We start from the raw sequence: 18,289 nt of genomic DNA on the forward strand, positions 1-18,289 counted from the left end.
CAGCCACAGGATACTTATTCTTAACTGACCTCACTATGTGCCAAATAATAGAAATATAGGGATGAGCACAACAAGCACAGCCCTGTCCTCAAGGAACGTATTTTCAATGAATACAGACAATACACAAATTTAAAGACAAAGGTTTGATTCAAATACTGTGAAAAAAATAGAAAAGCAGATAGAGAATTCTGCTTTAAATAAGATGTTGGGGAGTTAACATTTAGGCTGGGACCCAAAGGATGCAGCGAAAGTGGCCATGCCAAGAGTAGGAGCGGAACCTCCAAGCAGAACAACAACTTGAAGAGCTGGGGGACAGGATGTACTTGAGGTGTCGAGAGAAGGCAAATGGGTCTGGTGTGTAGTGAGCAAAGGGAGTGGCCTAAAGCGCGCAGGAGCCAGGTCATATAAGGCCTTAGTAGGCCCTGGTAAGGAGCCCAGATCATGTTCCAGGTGTAATGAGAAGACCTTATCATGTGGACAGTGAGTTGGAAGAGAGCAAGAACAGAGACTGTCGCAGTGATCAAACAGCAAAACAGAGGTCGCCTGGACCAAAGAGTGAGAGTGGAACTGGGAAGTAGTGTATAGATTAGAGATGCATCATGAAAGTAGAAATGGAAAGACTTCCTGTCGGATTAGATGTGGAGGAACGAAGGAAAGCGAAATCAATCATGAGTTTCCGGCAGGGAGAAGGTAGCGGTGTCGTTACTGAGGCAGGAAGATGTGATCAGGCAGGTTTGGTCGGGGGAGAGATCATTTTGGACGTGTTCACTGTGATACTTCCAAGGGTAGGTGTAGTACAGGAAGTTGGACATGTGAGCTCGAAGCTTGGAGGAGAGGTGGACTGGAATTAGAGATCTGAAAAACCATCAGCATCACAGAGTTTATTAGTCCCATGAGAAAGAGTGAGGTCACCTAGGGACAAAGTTGAAGCAGGGGGTCCAGAATCCAGGTCTGGAGATCACCCAACAGAAAGAGGCCCAGTCGAGGGGATGCAGCCAGTGAGAGAAGAGAAACACCAGAGTGAGGTGTCAAAGGAGTGAAGAGCAAGAATTTCAAAAAGGCTCTAGAGGCCAATTAGGTCTAATTCTGTCTCAGGCTCAAGTAAAAAGGACAGGGAAGTGTTTATTAGATGCAAAAAGTCATTGAGGAGACCAAGAACAATCTCAGTGTGGTGTTGGAAACGGAAGCCTAATTGGAGTGGGTTAACGTTTGTAATATTTGTATACTAGTGAAATAAAAAGAAAAACAATACTTCCTCTTCAGTGGACTGGTATGAATGGCAATTCTTTCAACATCTATCTTCCTTTTTATCTCCCTCCAATTAAGGGAATGTGCTCTCCTGTTTAGTCAGCTGTCAGTTGAGGTCAGAGCCCACCCACAAGGAAGCTGACAGTCTGTCACTTTTATTTGGGGAAGACTGGCCTGATGGTCATCATCTTTTCCCCTTCCCTCTGCCAGTGAATTCCATGCTCTCGGCTTCCTCTATTCCTTGCTCAGACCCCGCCTCCAGACCCCCCAGTATCCCTTAGAATGGAACATCTGTCTCTCCTGTTCTCCTAAGCCTTTCAGTCTTGGTTTATGGCATTAGGCAAATTATTTTCCCACCCAAGCCCCATTCTTAATGTGTGCCTTTCCTAGACTCCCATCTGCTTCTCCCTAGAAATGTCACCACCAAAGTGGTAACTAGTAGGTGTGTCTCCAGTGGAGCCAAATTCTAAGATTATTAACACATCGGTAAAAAGGTAATGCTGTAGTTCTTTTGTGGCCGTGTCCAGGCCTCCATTACCATAGAGGCTTCCTACAGGGACGTGAAGAATTGAACTAAAGCTGGCCTTACTAAGTAAAACTGTTGCAAGTATGCCGTTTCTAAAAGAAGTATCTTATTGGTAAGACTAATCATTGAAGTGTGACACATTTACCCCAAGAACAAAAACCTACAGCTGCTATCATAAGCCCCAAAGAAGTCTGGTACTTTCTTTCAGGGGTTAAAGCCAAATTCCATCACTTCCCTTTGCTCCACAAGCACCATTTTAATGATAGCCATATGAGAGTGTCAGCTCTTAGATAAGCCATTGAGTTGGGAACAGAGACCCCTTCTAAAAATCTGAGCGAGATCTGGCAGTTAGCCATCAGATCACTCTAATGGCCCAAGTAACAGATTTCTAACAGATAATGCATATAAAATCCTTTTGCTAAGCTGAGATCCAAGGACAGCGGGAGGGGACTAACTCATTCTAGGCATCTCACATTTTATTTAATGTTCAAAATAAACTTACAAGGTAGGCATCGTTTCATAAATGAAAAACTGAGGCCCAGATTATTACTGGGGCTCTGTAAACCACTCAAGTTCACATAGCTAATAGGTATTTGTGACAGGAATTGAGACCCAGGTCCCTTAGGTGCCGAAGCACCACAGTACCGCCTCTAAGAAGAAATACTTTAAGATGGTTGGAATCTGGGTTGGGGGCAAAAAAAAAAAACAAAACCTCAAGCATGAAGTGTGTGGAATTGTGTAGAGCGTACAGTCAGATAACAGGATCATTTCCCCAATCTCATTCACTGTTAACTCTGAGCAAGTCAAATTCCTCTGCTCTAGAATCTCTTCATCTGCATAATAAAGCTAACCTAACATGTATTTTACTTGCTGTAAGTCTGTTGTAAAGATCTAATGAGATAGTTTGTACATGTGTTGTATAAGGTGAATAAATGTTTCTTCTTACTATAAAGCTTTGTGAATACTCAGCCTAGTATCTTTTATCAAAATTCAGTTCTCTGGAAAGACACAAGAATTCATTTAGGTTCTAAATGGTTCCCTTTTGCAGTGAAAATGAAAACTGGTTCTATTTAATGAACTTTCCAATAGTTATTTACCAGCTTGTCTTCAGGCACATGTACATCTGCATACATAGAAAGCAGCTCGTAAAGGGGCGCCTGGGTGGCGCAGTCGGTTAAGCGTCCGACTTCAGCCAGGTCACGATCTCGCGGTCCGTGAGTTCGAGCCCCGCGTCGGGCTCTGGGCTGATGGCTCGGAGCCTGGAGCCTGTTTCAGATTCTGTGTCTCCCTCTCTCTCTGCCCCTCCCCCGTTCATGCTCTGTCTCTCTCTGTCCCAAAAATAAATAAACGTTGAAAAAAAAAAATTAAAAAAAAAAAAAAAAAGAAAGCAGCTCGTATGTAGTTTTAAAAAAATGTAATAGTCTGTTACAATTATCCCTTCTCATATACATGCATCAACGGTTTTCTCAGGATTATTTGTTTTCATCGTTAGAAGTAAAATCTGTGCACAGAGACTATGCGTGTTACTTGGTCTGGTGGATGAATTAATTCATTAACCAAGTGATTCCTGAACTCCTACCAAGTTCTAGGCTCTATGGTAGGTTCTGGGTATACAGAACAGAGTAAGATACAGCCTCTGCCCTCAGGGATCTCACAGTTGTGGGAGAAGAGGCATAAAAACGGCACAGGTAAATCAAATGCCGTTGGAAGTGGGCAACAAAAAGCAGTGACCGTAAAGGAAAAGATTGATAAATGGGACTTAATTAAAATCAAGAACTTCTCTTCATCAAAAGGTATCATCATCAGCAGAAAAGCAAAGCACAGACGAGAGGAAACATTCATAATACATACATCTGACCAAGGTGTCATGTCTGGGAGTTATAAAGAACTCCCACAAATCAGTAAGAAAGAACCAATAAAAACTGAGCAAATGACTTGAGCAGGCACTTCTCAAAAAAGGAATTCCAAATGGCCGGGTAAGTATACAAAAAGTGCTTACTCATCAAGAAAATTCAAATTGAAACCACAATGAGAAACTACTAAACCACTGGAAGGCCTAAAATTAAAAATGTTGGTGAGAATGGGAAGTAACTGGAACTCACACACTGTTGCTGGGTGCACACTGGCAGGACCACTTTGGGCTACTAACAATATCATTTACTGGAATTAAATATCTGCCTACCCTATGACCCAGCAATCCCCCTCCTAGGTATATTCCCTAGAAAAATTAGTGCATAGGTTTTCCAAAAGACATATATAAGAATATTTATAGTGGCAATTATCTATAATAGGTAAAAATTGGAAATAATTTAAATGTCCACCAACAAGTAGAATAAATTGTAATATAATTCCATATAATGGAATAATAAAAAAGAATGAATTATATGAAAGATGAATCTTATATATACAACATTGTGTGAAGAAAACCGGACACAAAAAAGTGTACACTATATGATTCCATTTATATGAAATTCAAAGATAGCCAAAAGCTAATTGGTGATAAAAGCCAAAATAAATACACTGGGGATAGGGATAATGAAGAGAGGGGACATACTAGAATCTTCTGGAGATTTTGGCGATGTCCCGTATCTTGATTTGTAATGACCCAGTTACCCTGGGTACACATATACAAATTCATTAAGTTTTATAATTGAGATTTGTGGGAGTGCCTGGCCGGCTCAGTTGGTGGAACATGTGACTCTTGATCTTGGGGGTGTAAGTCTGAGCCCCCAGATTGGGTGTAGAGATTATTTTAAAAAGATCTTTAAAAATATAAAAGTGTGGCATATTTTATTGTGTGTATAGAACACCTCAGTTTAAAAAATAATAAAGTACAGTGAGAACATAGAGAAAGAAGTGCCTAACTCTGAGTGAAGAAATCGGGGAAGACTTCCCTGGGGATGATTGAACTGAATCTTGAATAGGAGAGTGTCAGAAGGGGGTGAGAGATCTCCCATGCAGAGAGCACCACAAAATGCTCAGCACTCTCGTGTGACTGCTACAAGATGATGGTGGCCTGGGGCTTGAACAAGAAAGTTAGGAGGCTAGTAAAGGAACCATGCAACATCTCCAAAGTAAGGAGGGTGATAAGGAAAACATGGTGGCTGCTCTGTCCAGTGCTGGTTTTCCAAAGAGCCCCAATTCTGCAATGAGTGAAAGATACGGGCTGCTAGTATGTGAAAAAGTATTGCTGCTTGAGAAAGACGGGAGGATAAGGTATTTCTCACGGGTTCTTGTCTGACTCATTGAGACACTTTAGCTCACGAGGCCATGGCTCCTGGTTCCTTCCTTAAGGTCACATGAGAATGAGCAGAGGGTGGGTCATCAGGAGAGGGCTCACCAAGAAGAGAAAATTCCTTCAATGGAGGCCTGTGGGCAGTGGTGTGGGGGCGCATGCACACTCACAGGCTCGCTTGCCTGGGTGACCTCCCCATATATACAGAGCCACCCTGCCCTCTTGGAGGGTCCTGAAACGGGAGCCTCTGGCCTGCCCTGCAGGAGTCACAGTCCCAGCCGGGGCTGTGGGAGCACAGGCCTACGTTGAAGACAGAGCCCTTCTCCAGCTTCTTTGTCTCCCATCCTGATTCTTGCCACTGGATGCAGGTAAGCAGAGATGAAAGGGCTCAGTGAGGAGATAGCCAGGGAACAGTATGGCCTAACAGTTAAGGGCACAAACTTCCAACTCGAATGAGACCTGGCTCTGCCACAGAGCAGCTGTGTGGCTTCAGGCAATTCACGTCACTTCTCTTTGCCTCGGTTTGTCAACTTTGGGTTTCTCCACATGCTTAGAATACTTTTCCTTGCCAACTTTGCCTGCCTAATGCCTCGTTGTCTGTGAAGTCTTAGCTTGGTCAGCACTTCCTCCAGAAGGTGTTACCTCACTTCTGCAGGACAAGATTAGGCGGTCCCTGGTGTGCTTCCATTATACCTTTGGTTGGAGGCCTCTGCTCAGCACCTGTTAATTGCCCTGTCATTGTCCCCATTCGGCTTTAAGCTCCTCAAGAGAAGAGACCGTCTCTGATTCACCGTGGTATCTCCAGCTCCTAGCATCGTGACTGCCAGAAAGCAGTCACTTACACTTAATAAATATTGACTGCTGAAGGAATGAAAGAAAAGGCTGTCGGGGTGATGAGTGAGGTAGATAGACACACAGAGAATATGCAGTCTTTTCCTTCATATGACTTAGCGGATCACTTCTATTGTTGCCTAGACATCTGGCCAGTGATTTGTTTACCCGGCCAGGATCACAGGTTAAAACAGGGCCTGCCTGGGGCGCCCGGGTGGCTCAGTCGGTTAAGCAGCCGACTTCGGCTCAGGTCATGATCTCGAGGTCCGTGAGTTTGAGCCCCGCGTCGGGCTCTGTGCTGACAGCTCGAAGCCTGGAGCCTGTTTCAGATTCTGTGTCTCCCTCTCTCTGACCCTCCCCCGTTCATGCTGTCTCTCTCTGTCTCAAAAATAAATAAATGTTAAAATAAATAAATAAATAAATAAAAATAAAACAGGGCCTGCCCGAAAGCCTGGTTTTAAGGTTTCACCTTACGAACCTGCTTCTCTCTTCAGAGATCAAATTGGCCAAACTCTGCTAATTTCTGGCTCAGAGTTGTGGAAATGTTTCTCAGAATGTTGTGATTTCTTGGGGAACAGAGTCAGGGAGAAGGAGTGAAATTGAAACTAATCTGAATTAGTTGAGGCAGCCCAGCAAATGCTTTTTTAGAAGATTAGTGGACGGCCAGGATTCTCTGAATTCCACTCATCCCAAAGGCCGTGCTCAACTTCTTAATTTTCCCTCTGCGTGTGTATATTTTTTTTAGTTTCCTTTATAAACCTCTTTCCTGATAGAAATATTTCCACAGAAGGGATCGTCCAGGCAGGAGGGGGGTGGTTATCTAAGTCTAGACAGGACTTAGTCACAGGTGGATTCAAAGGTGGCCCAACGAATTCCTGAACAAAAGCTCCTCCCAGCCCGTGGTCTACAGCGCATGCTTGAAAGTCCAACCACACACTGGTCCTTACCTGGGCCCTTGACAAGATGTCAGTCCTCTGGGAGGGGGTGCGGGTTAAAGTTACTTGCTAACACCCCTGAGGGGTTAATTCGAGCAACACGGACACACTGAGAGCCCTGCACTCAATGACCGAACAGTCTGGGAGGGAGGCTGCGCAGACACGCACTTACATCCTGAAGGTTGGTGGGCAGACTGTGGGGAGAACTGTTTTCCTACAGGTGCCCTGTCTCCCGACAGCAGGGCCAGCTCATCACCCTAAAGGCCCCAGGCTGCAGCAGCAAGTACTTCAGGAAAAGAGGCCCCCTGCAGTGGGCCCGCTGGGAGAGGGCAGGGGGAAGAAACCACAGCATCCCTCCTGATCCCTGGTCCCCACTTCCCTCCAGCTTCCTCCCATCCCTGGGTTAAGGGTCACTGTTCCCCCACATCCTACCTCCAACTCCCTCTCCCTGGAGGCCTGAACTTACTTTCATCCAGGGGCAAGTTCTTTTATTCACTGTGAGAAAAATGGCTTCAGGAGCAAATACCCTGGGGCAAGGGCACACAATGAGACAACTCTCCACCCTAAACACTAGCCCCTGCAGCTGGAAGTTCTCCCTTGGGAAGAGTTGCAAGAGGCAAGCTTGGGCTCCGAGATTAGGGGAAGCAAAGGTCCCTAGGGGCTGCAGGGGTTGGGGAATGATGGGAAGGGCACAGGAACATAACCCCCAACGCAAAGGCCTGCTCAGCGCTGTGTCTGGCACCAATCTCTTTACCATGAGCTGCAGCCGGACAAATACAAAATGCTGGGCCAATCAAGTTTTTGTTTTTAAGAACTGACTTTGTAAGTTGTAAAACTGCTTTTTTCGTTTAATGTTTATTTTTGAGAGAGAGACAGAGTACAAGTGGGAGAGGGGCAGAGAGAGAGGGAGACACAGAATCCAAAGCAGGCTCCAGGCTGTCAGTGCAGAGCCGGGCTTGAACCCACGAACCGTGAGATCATGACCTGAGCCAAAGTCCAAATGCTTAACCGACTGAGTGACCCAGGCACTTCACAAAGCTGTTTTTGAAAAGGTATGATAGGGGTGCCTGGGTCGCTCAGCTGGTTAAGTGCCTGACTCTTGGTTTTGGCTCAGGTCACGAGCCCATGGTTTTGTGAGTTCAAGCCCTACACTGGGCTGTGTGCTGACAGTGCAGAGCCTGCTTGGGATTCTCTCTCCCCTCTCTCTCTGCCCCTACCCTGTGTGCATGCTCTCTCTCTTTCAAAATAAACTTAAAAAAAAAATTTTTTTTAAAAAGGTATGACAAAAAATGTAGGATCGATAGGCACACATAGGGCTTCAATAATATTAGTGATAGCGACCTGTTTTGTAAGCTGGTTGTATTTATACGGATGTTGCTTAGCTTTTCCATAGAACTTATAAGTATATACATTGTGTTTAATGTTTTAAACTCTGAGATATTTTATTATGTATGTATATGTATGTGTGTGTGTAAAAGAGAGAAGCGGGTCCCTGATTCACACATATTTTCTGATTATGTGCAAAGTAATGTGTTAGGAGGGGAGTGTCAAGAGCCTTACGGTGACATGGACTCAGCTAAATTGCAAAGCAGCACAGGCAACTTCTTCGGAATGTCAAAGCACTGATATTTTTCAGATCCGCATTGACAGGAGTCTACCAAATCTCACCAGCCTTATTCTAACTCACATTTAGAAAAACAACAAGAAGCGCATGTATCAGTGAAAATGTAAAAAGGAGAAACGGCTATAAGTAAAGGTGCCTAGGTGGCATTTTTTACCTTATCTAGTGGAGACATGTAATTTTTCAAGTTCATTGTTACATAATTAAAAAAACAATAACCTCGTATTTTATTGCCTGGTAGAGGTACTCAGTTGAATGGATATACCACAATTTATTTATTCACCTATTGATGAACATTTGAATTATTTCTCATTTTCAGTTAATTTTTTTTATTATGGTAACATGTATATATCATAACATTTATTACTTTAAACATTTTAAAGTGCACAATGCAGTGGCATCTATTGCATTCAAAATATTGTGTAACCATTACCTCTATCTATTTCTAAAATTCTTTCATCACCCCAAACAGAAACTCTGTAACCATTAAACAATAACTCCGCATTCCTCCACCCTCAGTCTCTGGTAGCCGCTAATCTACTTCTGTCTCTCTGAATTTGCCTACTCTGGATATTTCACTTAAGTGAAATAATACAATATTTATCCTTCAGTGTCTGGCTTATTTCATTTAGCATAATGTTTTCAAGTTTCATCCATGTTGTAGCATGCTTCAGAACTTCTTTCCTTTTCATGGCTGTATAATATTCCATTATATGCACATGCCACATTTTGTTTATCCATTCATCTGTTGGTGGACACTTAAGTTGTTCCCATTTTTCTAACTTGTAGTTGTTATGAATAAAGCTGCTATGGACATTCAAGTCCTAATCTTTGTGTGGACGTGTACTTTCATTTCTCTTGGATAAACATGTAGAAGTGGAATTACTTGATCATTTGGTAAGTTCAATGTTTAACTTTATAAGAAACTGCCAAGCTAATTTACAAAGTGGTCTGGCGCGGGGGAGGGGGGGGGCAGGGGCGGGGAGGAGGCGCTGGGTGACTGAGTCAGTTAAGTGACTGACTCTTGATTTTGGCTCAGGTTATGATCTCTTGGTTCTGAGTTTGAGCCCTGCATCGGGCTCTATGCTGACAGTGCGGAACCTGTGTGGTATTCTGTCTCCCTCTATCTCTGCCCCTCCCCCACTTGTGTGTTTTCTCTCTCTTTCTCTCTCTCTCTCTCGTATAAATAAGTAGGCTTAAAAACAAACAAAATAAAATACAAAGTGGTTTGTACCATTTGCATTCTCACCAGCTACATATGAATGTTCTGGTTGCTTCACATCCCCCCCAATACTTGGTGTAGTCCAACCTTTTAACTTAATGAAACAATTCTGCTGGGTCTGCAGTAGGATCTTATTTTAGTTTTAATTTGTGTTTCCTTATGTTAATGATGTTCAGCATCATTTCTTGTTCTTAGCTATCATCCATATATCTTCTTCTGTGAGATGGAATGAAATATCTGTTTAAATCCTTTTGCCATTTTCTAAATCAACCTGTCTCATAGAGATGTAAGAGTTCTTCATATAATCTAGTTACAGTGTGTTATCAGATGTGTATGCACTCATATTCACATACACATTTACAAAATTTATGTTGTGAATATTTTCTGCCAGTCCGTGGTTTGCTTCTTTATTTTCTTCATGGTGTCTTTTGTAGAACAAATTAATTTTGAAGTAGTTTAACTTCTCATTTTTATGGATTGTACTTTTTGTGTTTTATCTAACACAAAATAATATATATATAAAACAATATAATATTATATATATATTGTTTTGCACATAGATTGTCATGGCACTGTTCGAGACTATCCTTTTCCCACTGAAATATCTTTTTCAAAAATCATTTGCTCGGGGCACCTGGGTGGCTCAGTCGGTTAAGCGTCTGACTTCGGCTCAGGTCATGATCTCACGGTCCGTGAGTTTGAGCCCCACGTCGGGCTCTGTGCTGACAGCTCAGAGCCTGGAGCCTGTTTCGGATTCTGTGTCTCCCTTTCTCTGACCCTCCCCTGTTCATGCTCTGTCTCTCTCTGTCTCAAAAATAAATGTTAAAAAAAATTTTTTTTTTTAAAAATCATTTGCTCATATCTGTGTATGTCTATTTCTGAATTCTCTAGTCTGTTCTAGTGGTCTGTATGTCTTTATGCACCAGCACTTTACTTTCTGTACCTTTACTGTAACTTTATAATGTCTTGAAATCACATGGTGTAAGTCCTCCAACTTTGTTCTTTTTCAAAATTATTTTGGCTAATCTAGGACCTTGGCATTTCCATCTAAACTGAGATTCAGTTCGTTAATTTCTGCAACAAAATGTTGCTAGAATTTTGGCTGAGATTGCATTGAATCTACACATCAATTTTTTTTTTAATTTTTTAATGTTTATTTAAAAAATCCATTATTTTTGAAAGAATGAGAGAGAGAGAGAGAGAGAGAGAGAGAGAAAGAGAGAGAGAGAGAGAGAGTAGGGGAGGAGCAGAGAGAGAGGGAGACACAGAATCCAAGGCAGGCTCCGGGCTCTGAGCTGTCAGCACAGAGCCCCAAGAACTGCGAGACTATGAGCTGAAGTCGAATGCTTAACAGATTGAGCCACCCAAATGCCTCTACTAAACATCAATTTAGAGATAATTGACATGTTAATGAGAGTTTTGACCCATGGATGTTGTATATCTCTCCATTTATTTAGGTCTTTAATTTTTCTCAGGAATCTTTTGTTCTTTTTAGTGCACAGGTCTTGCACATATTTTGTTGAATTTATCCATAAGTATTTTCTATTTTATGCCATTATTTATTTTTAATCTTTTAAAGTTATTTATTTATTTTTGAGAGAGAGACAGGAGACAGAGAGAGTGAGGGAGGGAGGGGCAGAGAGAGAGAGGGAGAGAGAGAATCCCAAGCAGGCTCTGCACTATCAGCATGGAGCCTGATGTGGAGCTTGAACTCACAAACCGTGAGATCATGACTTGAGCCAAAATCACGAGTTGGATGCTTAACTGACTGAGCCCCCAGGTGCCCCTATTTTATACTATTTAAATGATATTGTTTAATTTTTTCAATTTGTCATTGCTTGTGTATAGAAATACAACAAAATCTTTGTATATTAATTTTTTCAATTAAAAAAAATTTTTTAATGTTTATTTTTGAGACAGCCCATGCAAGTGGGAGAGGGGCAGAAGAGAGTGGGACAGAGGTTCCATAGCAGGCTCTTTGCTGACAGCAGAGAGCCTGATGGGGGCTCCAACTCACAAACCATGAGATCATGACCTGAGCCAAAGTCAGATGCTTAACAGACTGAGCCACCGAGGCACCCCTGTGTATTAAGTTCTTATCCAGTGACTTGCTAAACTCACTTACTAGTTCTAGTAACTTTTTGATAGATTCTTTTGGATTTTCTTTTTTTTTTTTTTTTTTGATTTTTTAAAATATTTATTTATTGGGGCGCCTGGGTGGCGCAGTCGGTTGAGCGTCCGACTTCAGCCAGGTCACGATCTCGCGGTCCGTGAGTTCGAGCCCCACGTCGGGCTCTGGGCTGACGGCTCAGAGCCTGGAGCCTGTTTCCGATTCTGTGTCTCCCTCTCTCTCTGCCCCTCCCCCGTTCATGCTCTGTCTCTCTCTGTCCCAAAAATAAATAAACGTTGAAAAAAAATTAAAAAAAAATATTTATTTATTTTTGAGAGAGACAGAGACAGAGCTTGCACGGGGGAGGGGCAGAGAGAGAGAGAGGAGACACAGAATCCGAAGCAGGCTCCAGGCTCCGAGCTGTCAGCACAGAGCCTGATGCAGAGATGCAGGGCTCGAACCCACAGACGATGAGATCATGACCCGAGCCAAAGTCGGACGCCCAACTGACTGAGCCACCCAGGCTCCCCGATTCTTTTGGATTTTCTACATAGATAATCATGTTATCTTACTTTTTTCTTTCCTATCCTTATGGCTTTTGCTTCTTTTTATTTTCTTATTGCACTGGATAGCACTTCCTACACAATAATGAATGGAAGTGGTAAGAGTAGACATCTTTAAAATGGCATTTTTTAAAGAGAGAGGGTGACACCTTTAAACATTTTTTTCTGTACCAAATAGAAATAATCACTAGCTGTAACAGAGGTACAGGAAAACATGAGGGGATGAGGAGTGTGTGCATGTGAGTGGGGGCTGGCAGAAAATGGAGCAATTAAATCCTACCCATTGGGGCATATTTATAAAAGGCAGCGTTTCAAAGCAGGTTCCTTGGCTCTTCTTGATCTGTACCTGGGAGGTCATAGTACCTGTAGTCTGTCTCCCCCACCCCACCCTTGCTATGAGTGTTCTCCTTCCTGATGCTCCCAGCAGCAGAGCCACCATGACCCTCCGTCCATTGGTTCCAGGATGCTGTCCTCTCCTGGTGTGATGGCATGCTCACGGACCTGCTCCCGCATCCTGGGGCTGAGCCTCGGGACCACTGCCCTGTTTGCTGCTGGAGCCAACACAGTGCTCCTCTTTCCCAACTGGGATGCGAGCTACCTGTTGAGAGGCCTCATTGGCAAGCAAGCCATGCTGGGCTCTGGGCTCTGGGGAGGAGGCCTCATGGTAAGTGTTCTGAGTTCCCCAGGTGTGACTTTGCCAGACACCCCTCGGGGTGGAACAGGGAGGTGGTAGGGGAGTCATGTTTTGGTTCCTTGCAAGAATGCTTGATCTCGGGGGCGCCTGGCTGTCTCAACGGGTAGAGCATGTGCCATCTTGATCTCAGGGTGAGTTCGAGACCCATGTTGGGTGATTTACTCAAAAATAAAATCTTAAAGGAAAAAAAAAAAAGAATGCTTGACCTAGCAAGCTGGTCTCAGTTGTATATCAGTTCTGAGGAATAGGAGACTCTAGGAAGACTTGTCAGGTCTTGTGGCTGAACTTTGGCTCGGGACTAGCAGGCCAGGGGTAAACGTTGCCGGCCAGAGAGGCAGATCAGGCTAGTCACCCAACTGGGTCCTGACAGTCAAAGCCAAACCCTCTGGGAAAGATAGGATCATCAAGTCCATGTGAGGTGCCCAGCCAATCTATTTCAACAGCCACAGGTGGCAGGTAGAAATGTCAATTACCCAATCTCTTTTTACCTTTCTTCTCTCCTCTCCCAGGTACTCATTGCAGCTACCCTCATCTCCTTGACGGGCTGGAGATATGGCTGCTTCAGTGAAAGTGGGCCCTGTCAAAGTGTAAGCACCAGATTCTACTCTTCCAACACCTAGAATATCCCTACATTCTGTCACTCTACAGGCAGAGTGGTAAAGAGGCAGTGTCAGTCTTGGGGCTTGAAGTCAGGTGCTTACTGTATCCCTTAATAATCCTAAGCTATCGGGCAACTTCCTTAACCTTTCTGAGCCTCAGGTCCTCCTCTGTAAAATGGGAGTGAACAGGATCAAGTCAACAGAGTAGGTGTTTAATGAGCCAGAAATGTCTATAATCATGTAGGAACTGTTACTATTATTTTTAGCCTATTGAACAATATGGACACGATTTAAGTGCACTGCAATCATGTGTCTGATAGAAAATTTCCTGGCTATTTTGTGTAACTTTTCTTAGAGTTAGAAAAACTTCCAGAAATCATCTAATGACTAGACTAGATTCTAGTCTAACCCCTCCATTTTACAGATAATGAAACTGAGGCCCAGAATAAATCTGCACTTATTAATTACAGTGGCATTTCGGAAAAATCTCAGTACATACATAGTATAAGATATATTGCTTATTCAGTCTCAGACACATGAACTTGTGGCCTCCTTGCAGTAACTCTACAGCCTGCTTTGCTATCTGCGGCCCATGTACTGGGAATTCCTCTGATTCAGAATTATATGCTAAAGAATTAAATATCAACACCCACGCATTTCATTCACAATCTGTTCTCAGTCTCTCCTGGTTTTCCCCTAGGCGAGTGGGTAGTTCTCAGACTTAAGCCTGCATCAGAATCCCTCAAGGGTTTGTTAAAACCAAAACCAGGGGGGGCGCCTGGGTGCCTCAGTTGGTTAAGCGTCTGACTTCAGCTCAGGTCATGATCTCACGGTTTGTGAGTTCGAGCCCCATGTCGGGGTCCGTGCTCATAGCTCAGAGCCCGGAGCCTGTTTCAGATTCTGTGTCTCCTTCTCTCTTACTCTCCCCCATTCATGCTCTGTCTCTGTCTTAAAAATAAATAAACATTAAAAAAATTAAAAAAAAAAAAGATTGTTGGGCCTCACCCCCAGATTTTCTGATTCAGAGTGGGGTGAAGTGGGAAATTGCGCATTTCTAACAAGTTTTAGGTGATGTGATGCTGCCAGGACAGGGATCACATTTTGAGAACCACTGTCCTAGGCTTCCATCAGACTAGTTCACCTCGAATCTTTAACTTAGAGTCAAAACTGACCATGCGCCTTTCCCTGGCCCCTCCCAAGCTCCAAACTGGCTTGACATAAAATGACTCTGTGATTCTGTATAAAAGCTATATATATGTATATATGTATGTACATATATGTATATACATATGTATGTATATATGTGTATATATACATGTATGTATGTATATACATATATATACATACATATATATTTATATACATATATATACATACATATATATTTTTTATTTAAAAATTTAAAATATGTACTCTTTGCAAGGGAGAAAATGACCTAGTATCCTGAGAAAGAAGCCAATTTAAAAGCAAGCTAGAGGGGCACCTGGGTGGCGCAGTCGGTTAAGTGTCTGACTTCAGCCGGGTCACGATCTTGCGGTCTGTGAGTTCGAGCCCCGCGTCAGGCTCTGGGCTGATGGCTCGGAGCCTGGAGCCTGTTTCTGATTCTGTGTCTCCCTCTCTCTCTGCCCCTCCCCCGTTCATGCTCTGTCTCTCTCTGTCCCAAAAATAAAAAAATTAAAAAAAAAAAAACATTGGAAAAAAAAAAAAAAGCAAGCTAGAATCCTGCCAACTCATTGTTATCTTTTAGGAGGGAAGTGAGTGGTACAAAGACTAGAAAAGTGCAGTGACAGCACTGGAGTCACTTCAGAGTTGACTGTCATTTCTCTCTGTCTCTGTCTCCCTCCCTCCTTTCTTTCCTCCCCTCCTTCCCTCTTTCCTCCCCTGCTTCCTTTCTTGCTTGATTTGAGAAAGTGAGGAATCAGGGATGGGAGTATGGAAGCTTTGAGAACACAGCTTTCCCTTAGAAGAGTCAGAAGTGGGCATATGCAAAATGACAATCAAACCCTTCAACCCAGAGGGTGAATGGCTGCAGTCTGAGTATAAAAGCTTTTAATGCCAACCTGCTGAGAAGCTCTGGAGAGCCTGCTGGGTCAGGGAGACCCAGGTCCATGTGCTACTGCTTCCCCCTTCTCAGTGCTTTCTCTCCCTCCCTACCCCCCACACTTCCTGGCTCTACCACTGACCCCACATCAGTCACCTTTGCCTTGGTTATCCTTTAAAGGAGGTGCCAGGGGCAGAATTATTCCCATGTGATATGATGGGGGGAAGCCTGAGCACCAGAGAAGTTAGACTTGTCCCCATCACCCCACCACTTGGTCACGACCCCGTCTCACCTTATGGCTTCTTCTCTCCCTCTACAGATGCTCACTGCTCTGCTGTCCAGTAGTCTGGCTTTTCTAGGAGCCTTGATTTGCTTTATCACTTCTGGTGTAGCCCTGAAAGATGGCCCTTTATGCATGTTCGATGCCTCATCCTTCAATCAGATGCAAGCTTGGAAATATGGTTACCCATTCAAAGACTTGCATAACAGGTAAATGGATGGAGTCTTTTCACAGAGGCAGAGAAAGATGACAGAAAGACACACAAACTCCTTTTGGTCACACATTCTAGCATCTCCTTTCTCTGGGAAGATGCTCAGAATTTTGCAGATGCAGCAGCAATAGTTACCCTCAAAAGTCTAGTCCTTTGACCTTGGCTGGGGGAGGCACCAGGTTTCTATCGAGGTTGCTTATTTGGCTTTTATTTCTTTTTCCTCAAACCCTGGTCTCCTTATTTTTGGGGATAGGAATTATTTGTATGACCGTTCACTCTGGAACTCTGTCTGCCTGGAGCCTTCTAAAGCCGTCATCTGGCACGTGTCCTTCTTCTCCACCCTTCTGTGCGTCAGCCTCCTCCAGATTCTCCTGGTGGTCATTCATTTCATCAACAGCTTCTTGGGACTTTTCTGCAGCCTCTGTGAGAAGTGATAGGTAAATGCCCTTTCATGCGAGAGAGTTTTCCTCAGAAACTGTCTTGAATCCCTTCTGTAAGAAGTGGGTATGGATTGTAAACAAACTTCTTTTTTAGGTGTGCCTGTAACAATGATTCCTTGAGCATAGGCTGAATGATACTGAATTTTGAATCACATTGTAAACTGCAAGTCATTATTATTGTGTAGGAACTTACGGTTCATAAAATGTCTTCCAGCCGTGGCCTCATTTCAGCCTCTCAACAACCCTGTAAAATTGGTCACAGGTCACAGATATAGCAGTTGAAGTTCCTAGAACATAACAGACTTAATGCCTAAAAGTTCTCACCTGGGTTCAGGTAAAGTTAGTACTTGAGCTCTTATCTTCTAAATTCAAGTTCACCAGTTGTTATGCACTGAACTGTGTGTCCCCAAAATTCATAGGTTGAAGCCCTCACCCCCCCATGTGACTATATTTGTAGATAGAACCTTTAAGAAGCTAATTAAGGTTAAATGAGGCCATAAAGGTAGGACCCTAATCCAGTAGGACTAGCATCTTTTTTTTTCTAAATGCTTATTTATTTTTGAAAGAGGGAGAGAGACAGAGCGCAAGCAGGGGAGGGACAGAGAGAGGAAGACACAGAATCCGAAACAGGGTCCAGGCTCTGAGCGGTCAGCACAAAGCCTGATGTGGGGCTCAAACCGATGAACCGTGAGATCGTGACCTGAGTCAAAGTCATATGCTCAACCGACTGAGCCACCGAGGTGCCCAGGACTGGCATCTTTTTATAAGAGGAGGATGAGATTCCAAATCTCTCTCTCCACACAAGCACAGAAGAAAAGGCCATGTGAGGACACAGCCAGAAGGTGGCCATCTGCAAGCCAACGAGAGAGGCCTCAATAGAAACCAACCTTGTTGGTACCTTAATATTGGACTTCCAGCCTCCAGAAAATAAATGTCTGTTGTTTGAGCCACTCAATCTGTACTGTTTTGTTATGGCAGCCTGAGCTGATTAATCCACCAGTGTTCTTTTCATTCGTGTTCAGTGCAGTTCAGTAAGTGGTATACACTGAGTGTCCACTGTGTGGCTGGCTCTGCTGTGCACGCAGTGGATCCAAAGATGACCGAGACACGGCCCTTGACCTTGGACCCTGCCTTGTCCTTGAAGAGCTCATGGTCAGGTTAAGGGAACAAACACATCTCCCAGCAATTTAAATGTCATATGGTAAGGGCCATGTTAGAGGTCAACAGGACACGAAAAGAGCTCAGAGGAACAGCAAACCGCCAAGGAGAGGGTCTGTGAGAGATCAAGGAAGGCTTCCATTGTGTCTGAGCTGATTCTTGAAATAGCCCGGCAAAGAGAGGAGAAAGGGATTCCCTAGCAGAGGAAACAGCACACTCCAAGGCATGGGGGGGAGACACAGGATAGAGCGTGTGGAGAACTGCGGAGCCACGGCTGTTTCTCACGCGGAACGAGGAAAGCAGAGGACTCCCCTCCCTCCCACCTCAGGATCTTGGTCAGGAGGTGGTGTCAGATGGTGAGCAGAGTCAGGAGTGGGATAAAGGAGATCTGGATGGGAAAGCCTGATGGGCAGGGAACAAGATGAAGCGGGCAGAAGCATTCTGGGAAGAAGATGGGTACTGACAAGAGAAGAGGTAAGTGGACAGGTCCAGGGAATGAGTTTGAGAACCCCAGGCTCTGGAGCCACAGAGTGGACAAAGCCAGGAAGGGAGTATGTGGGTCCAGGGGCTGCTGT

The 18,289-nt window shown here is 43.9% G+C and overlaps 1 protein-coding gene across 1 annotated transcript; it reads left to right on the forward strand.

Annotated features, from left to right (window-relative positions):
* The first annotated feature begins 5,287 nt into the window (after nucleotides 1-5,287).
* TM4SF19 (transmembrane 4 L six family member 19) lies at nucleotides 5,288-16,550 on the forward strand. Its single transcript, XM_047875085.1, has 5 exons — nucleotides 5,288-5,377; nucleotides 12,754-12,955; nucleotides 13,495-13,572; nucleotides 15,945-16,114; nucleotides 16,370-16,550. Exons 2-5 carry the CDS (start codon nucleotides 12,755-12,757, stop codon nucleotides 16,548-16,550), a joined length of 630 nt encoding a protein of 209 aa, XP_047731041.1. The 5' UTR covers nucleotides 5,288-5,377; nucleotide 12,754.
* The last annotated feature ends 1,739 nt before the right edge of the window (nucleotides 16,551-18,289 follow it).

The sequence above is a fragment of the Prionailurus viverrinus genome, chromosome C2, assembly GCF_022837055.1.
Source record: "Prionailurus viverrinus isolate Anna chromosome C2, UM_Priviv_1.0, whole genome shotgun sequence".
NCBI classification, from domain to species: Eukaryota; Metazoa; Chordata; class Mammalia; order Carnivora; family Felidae; genus Prionailurus; species Prionailurus viverrinus.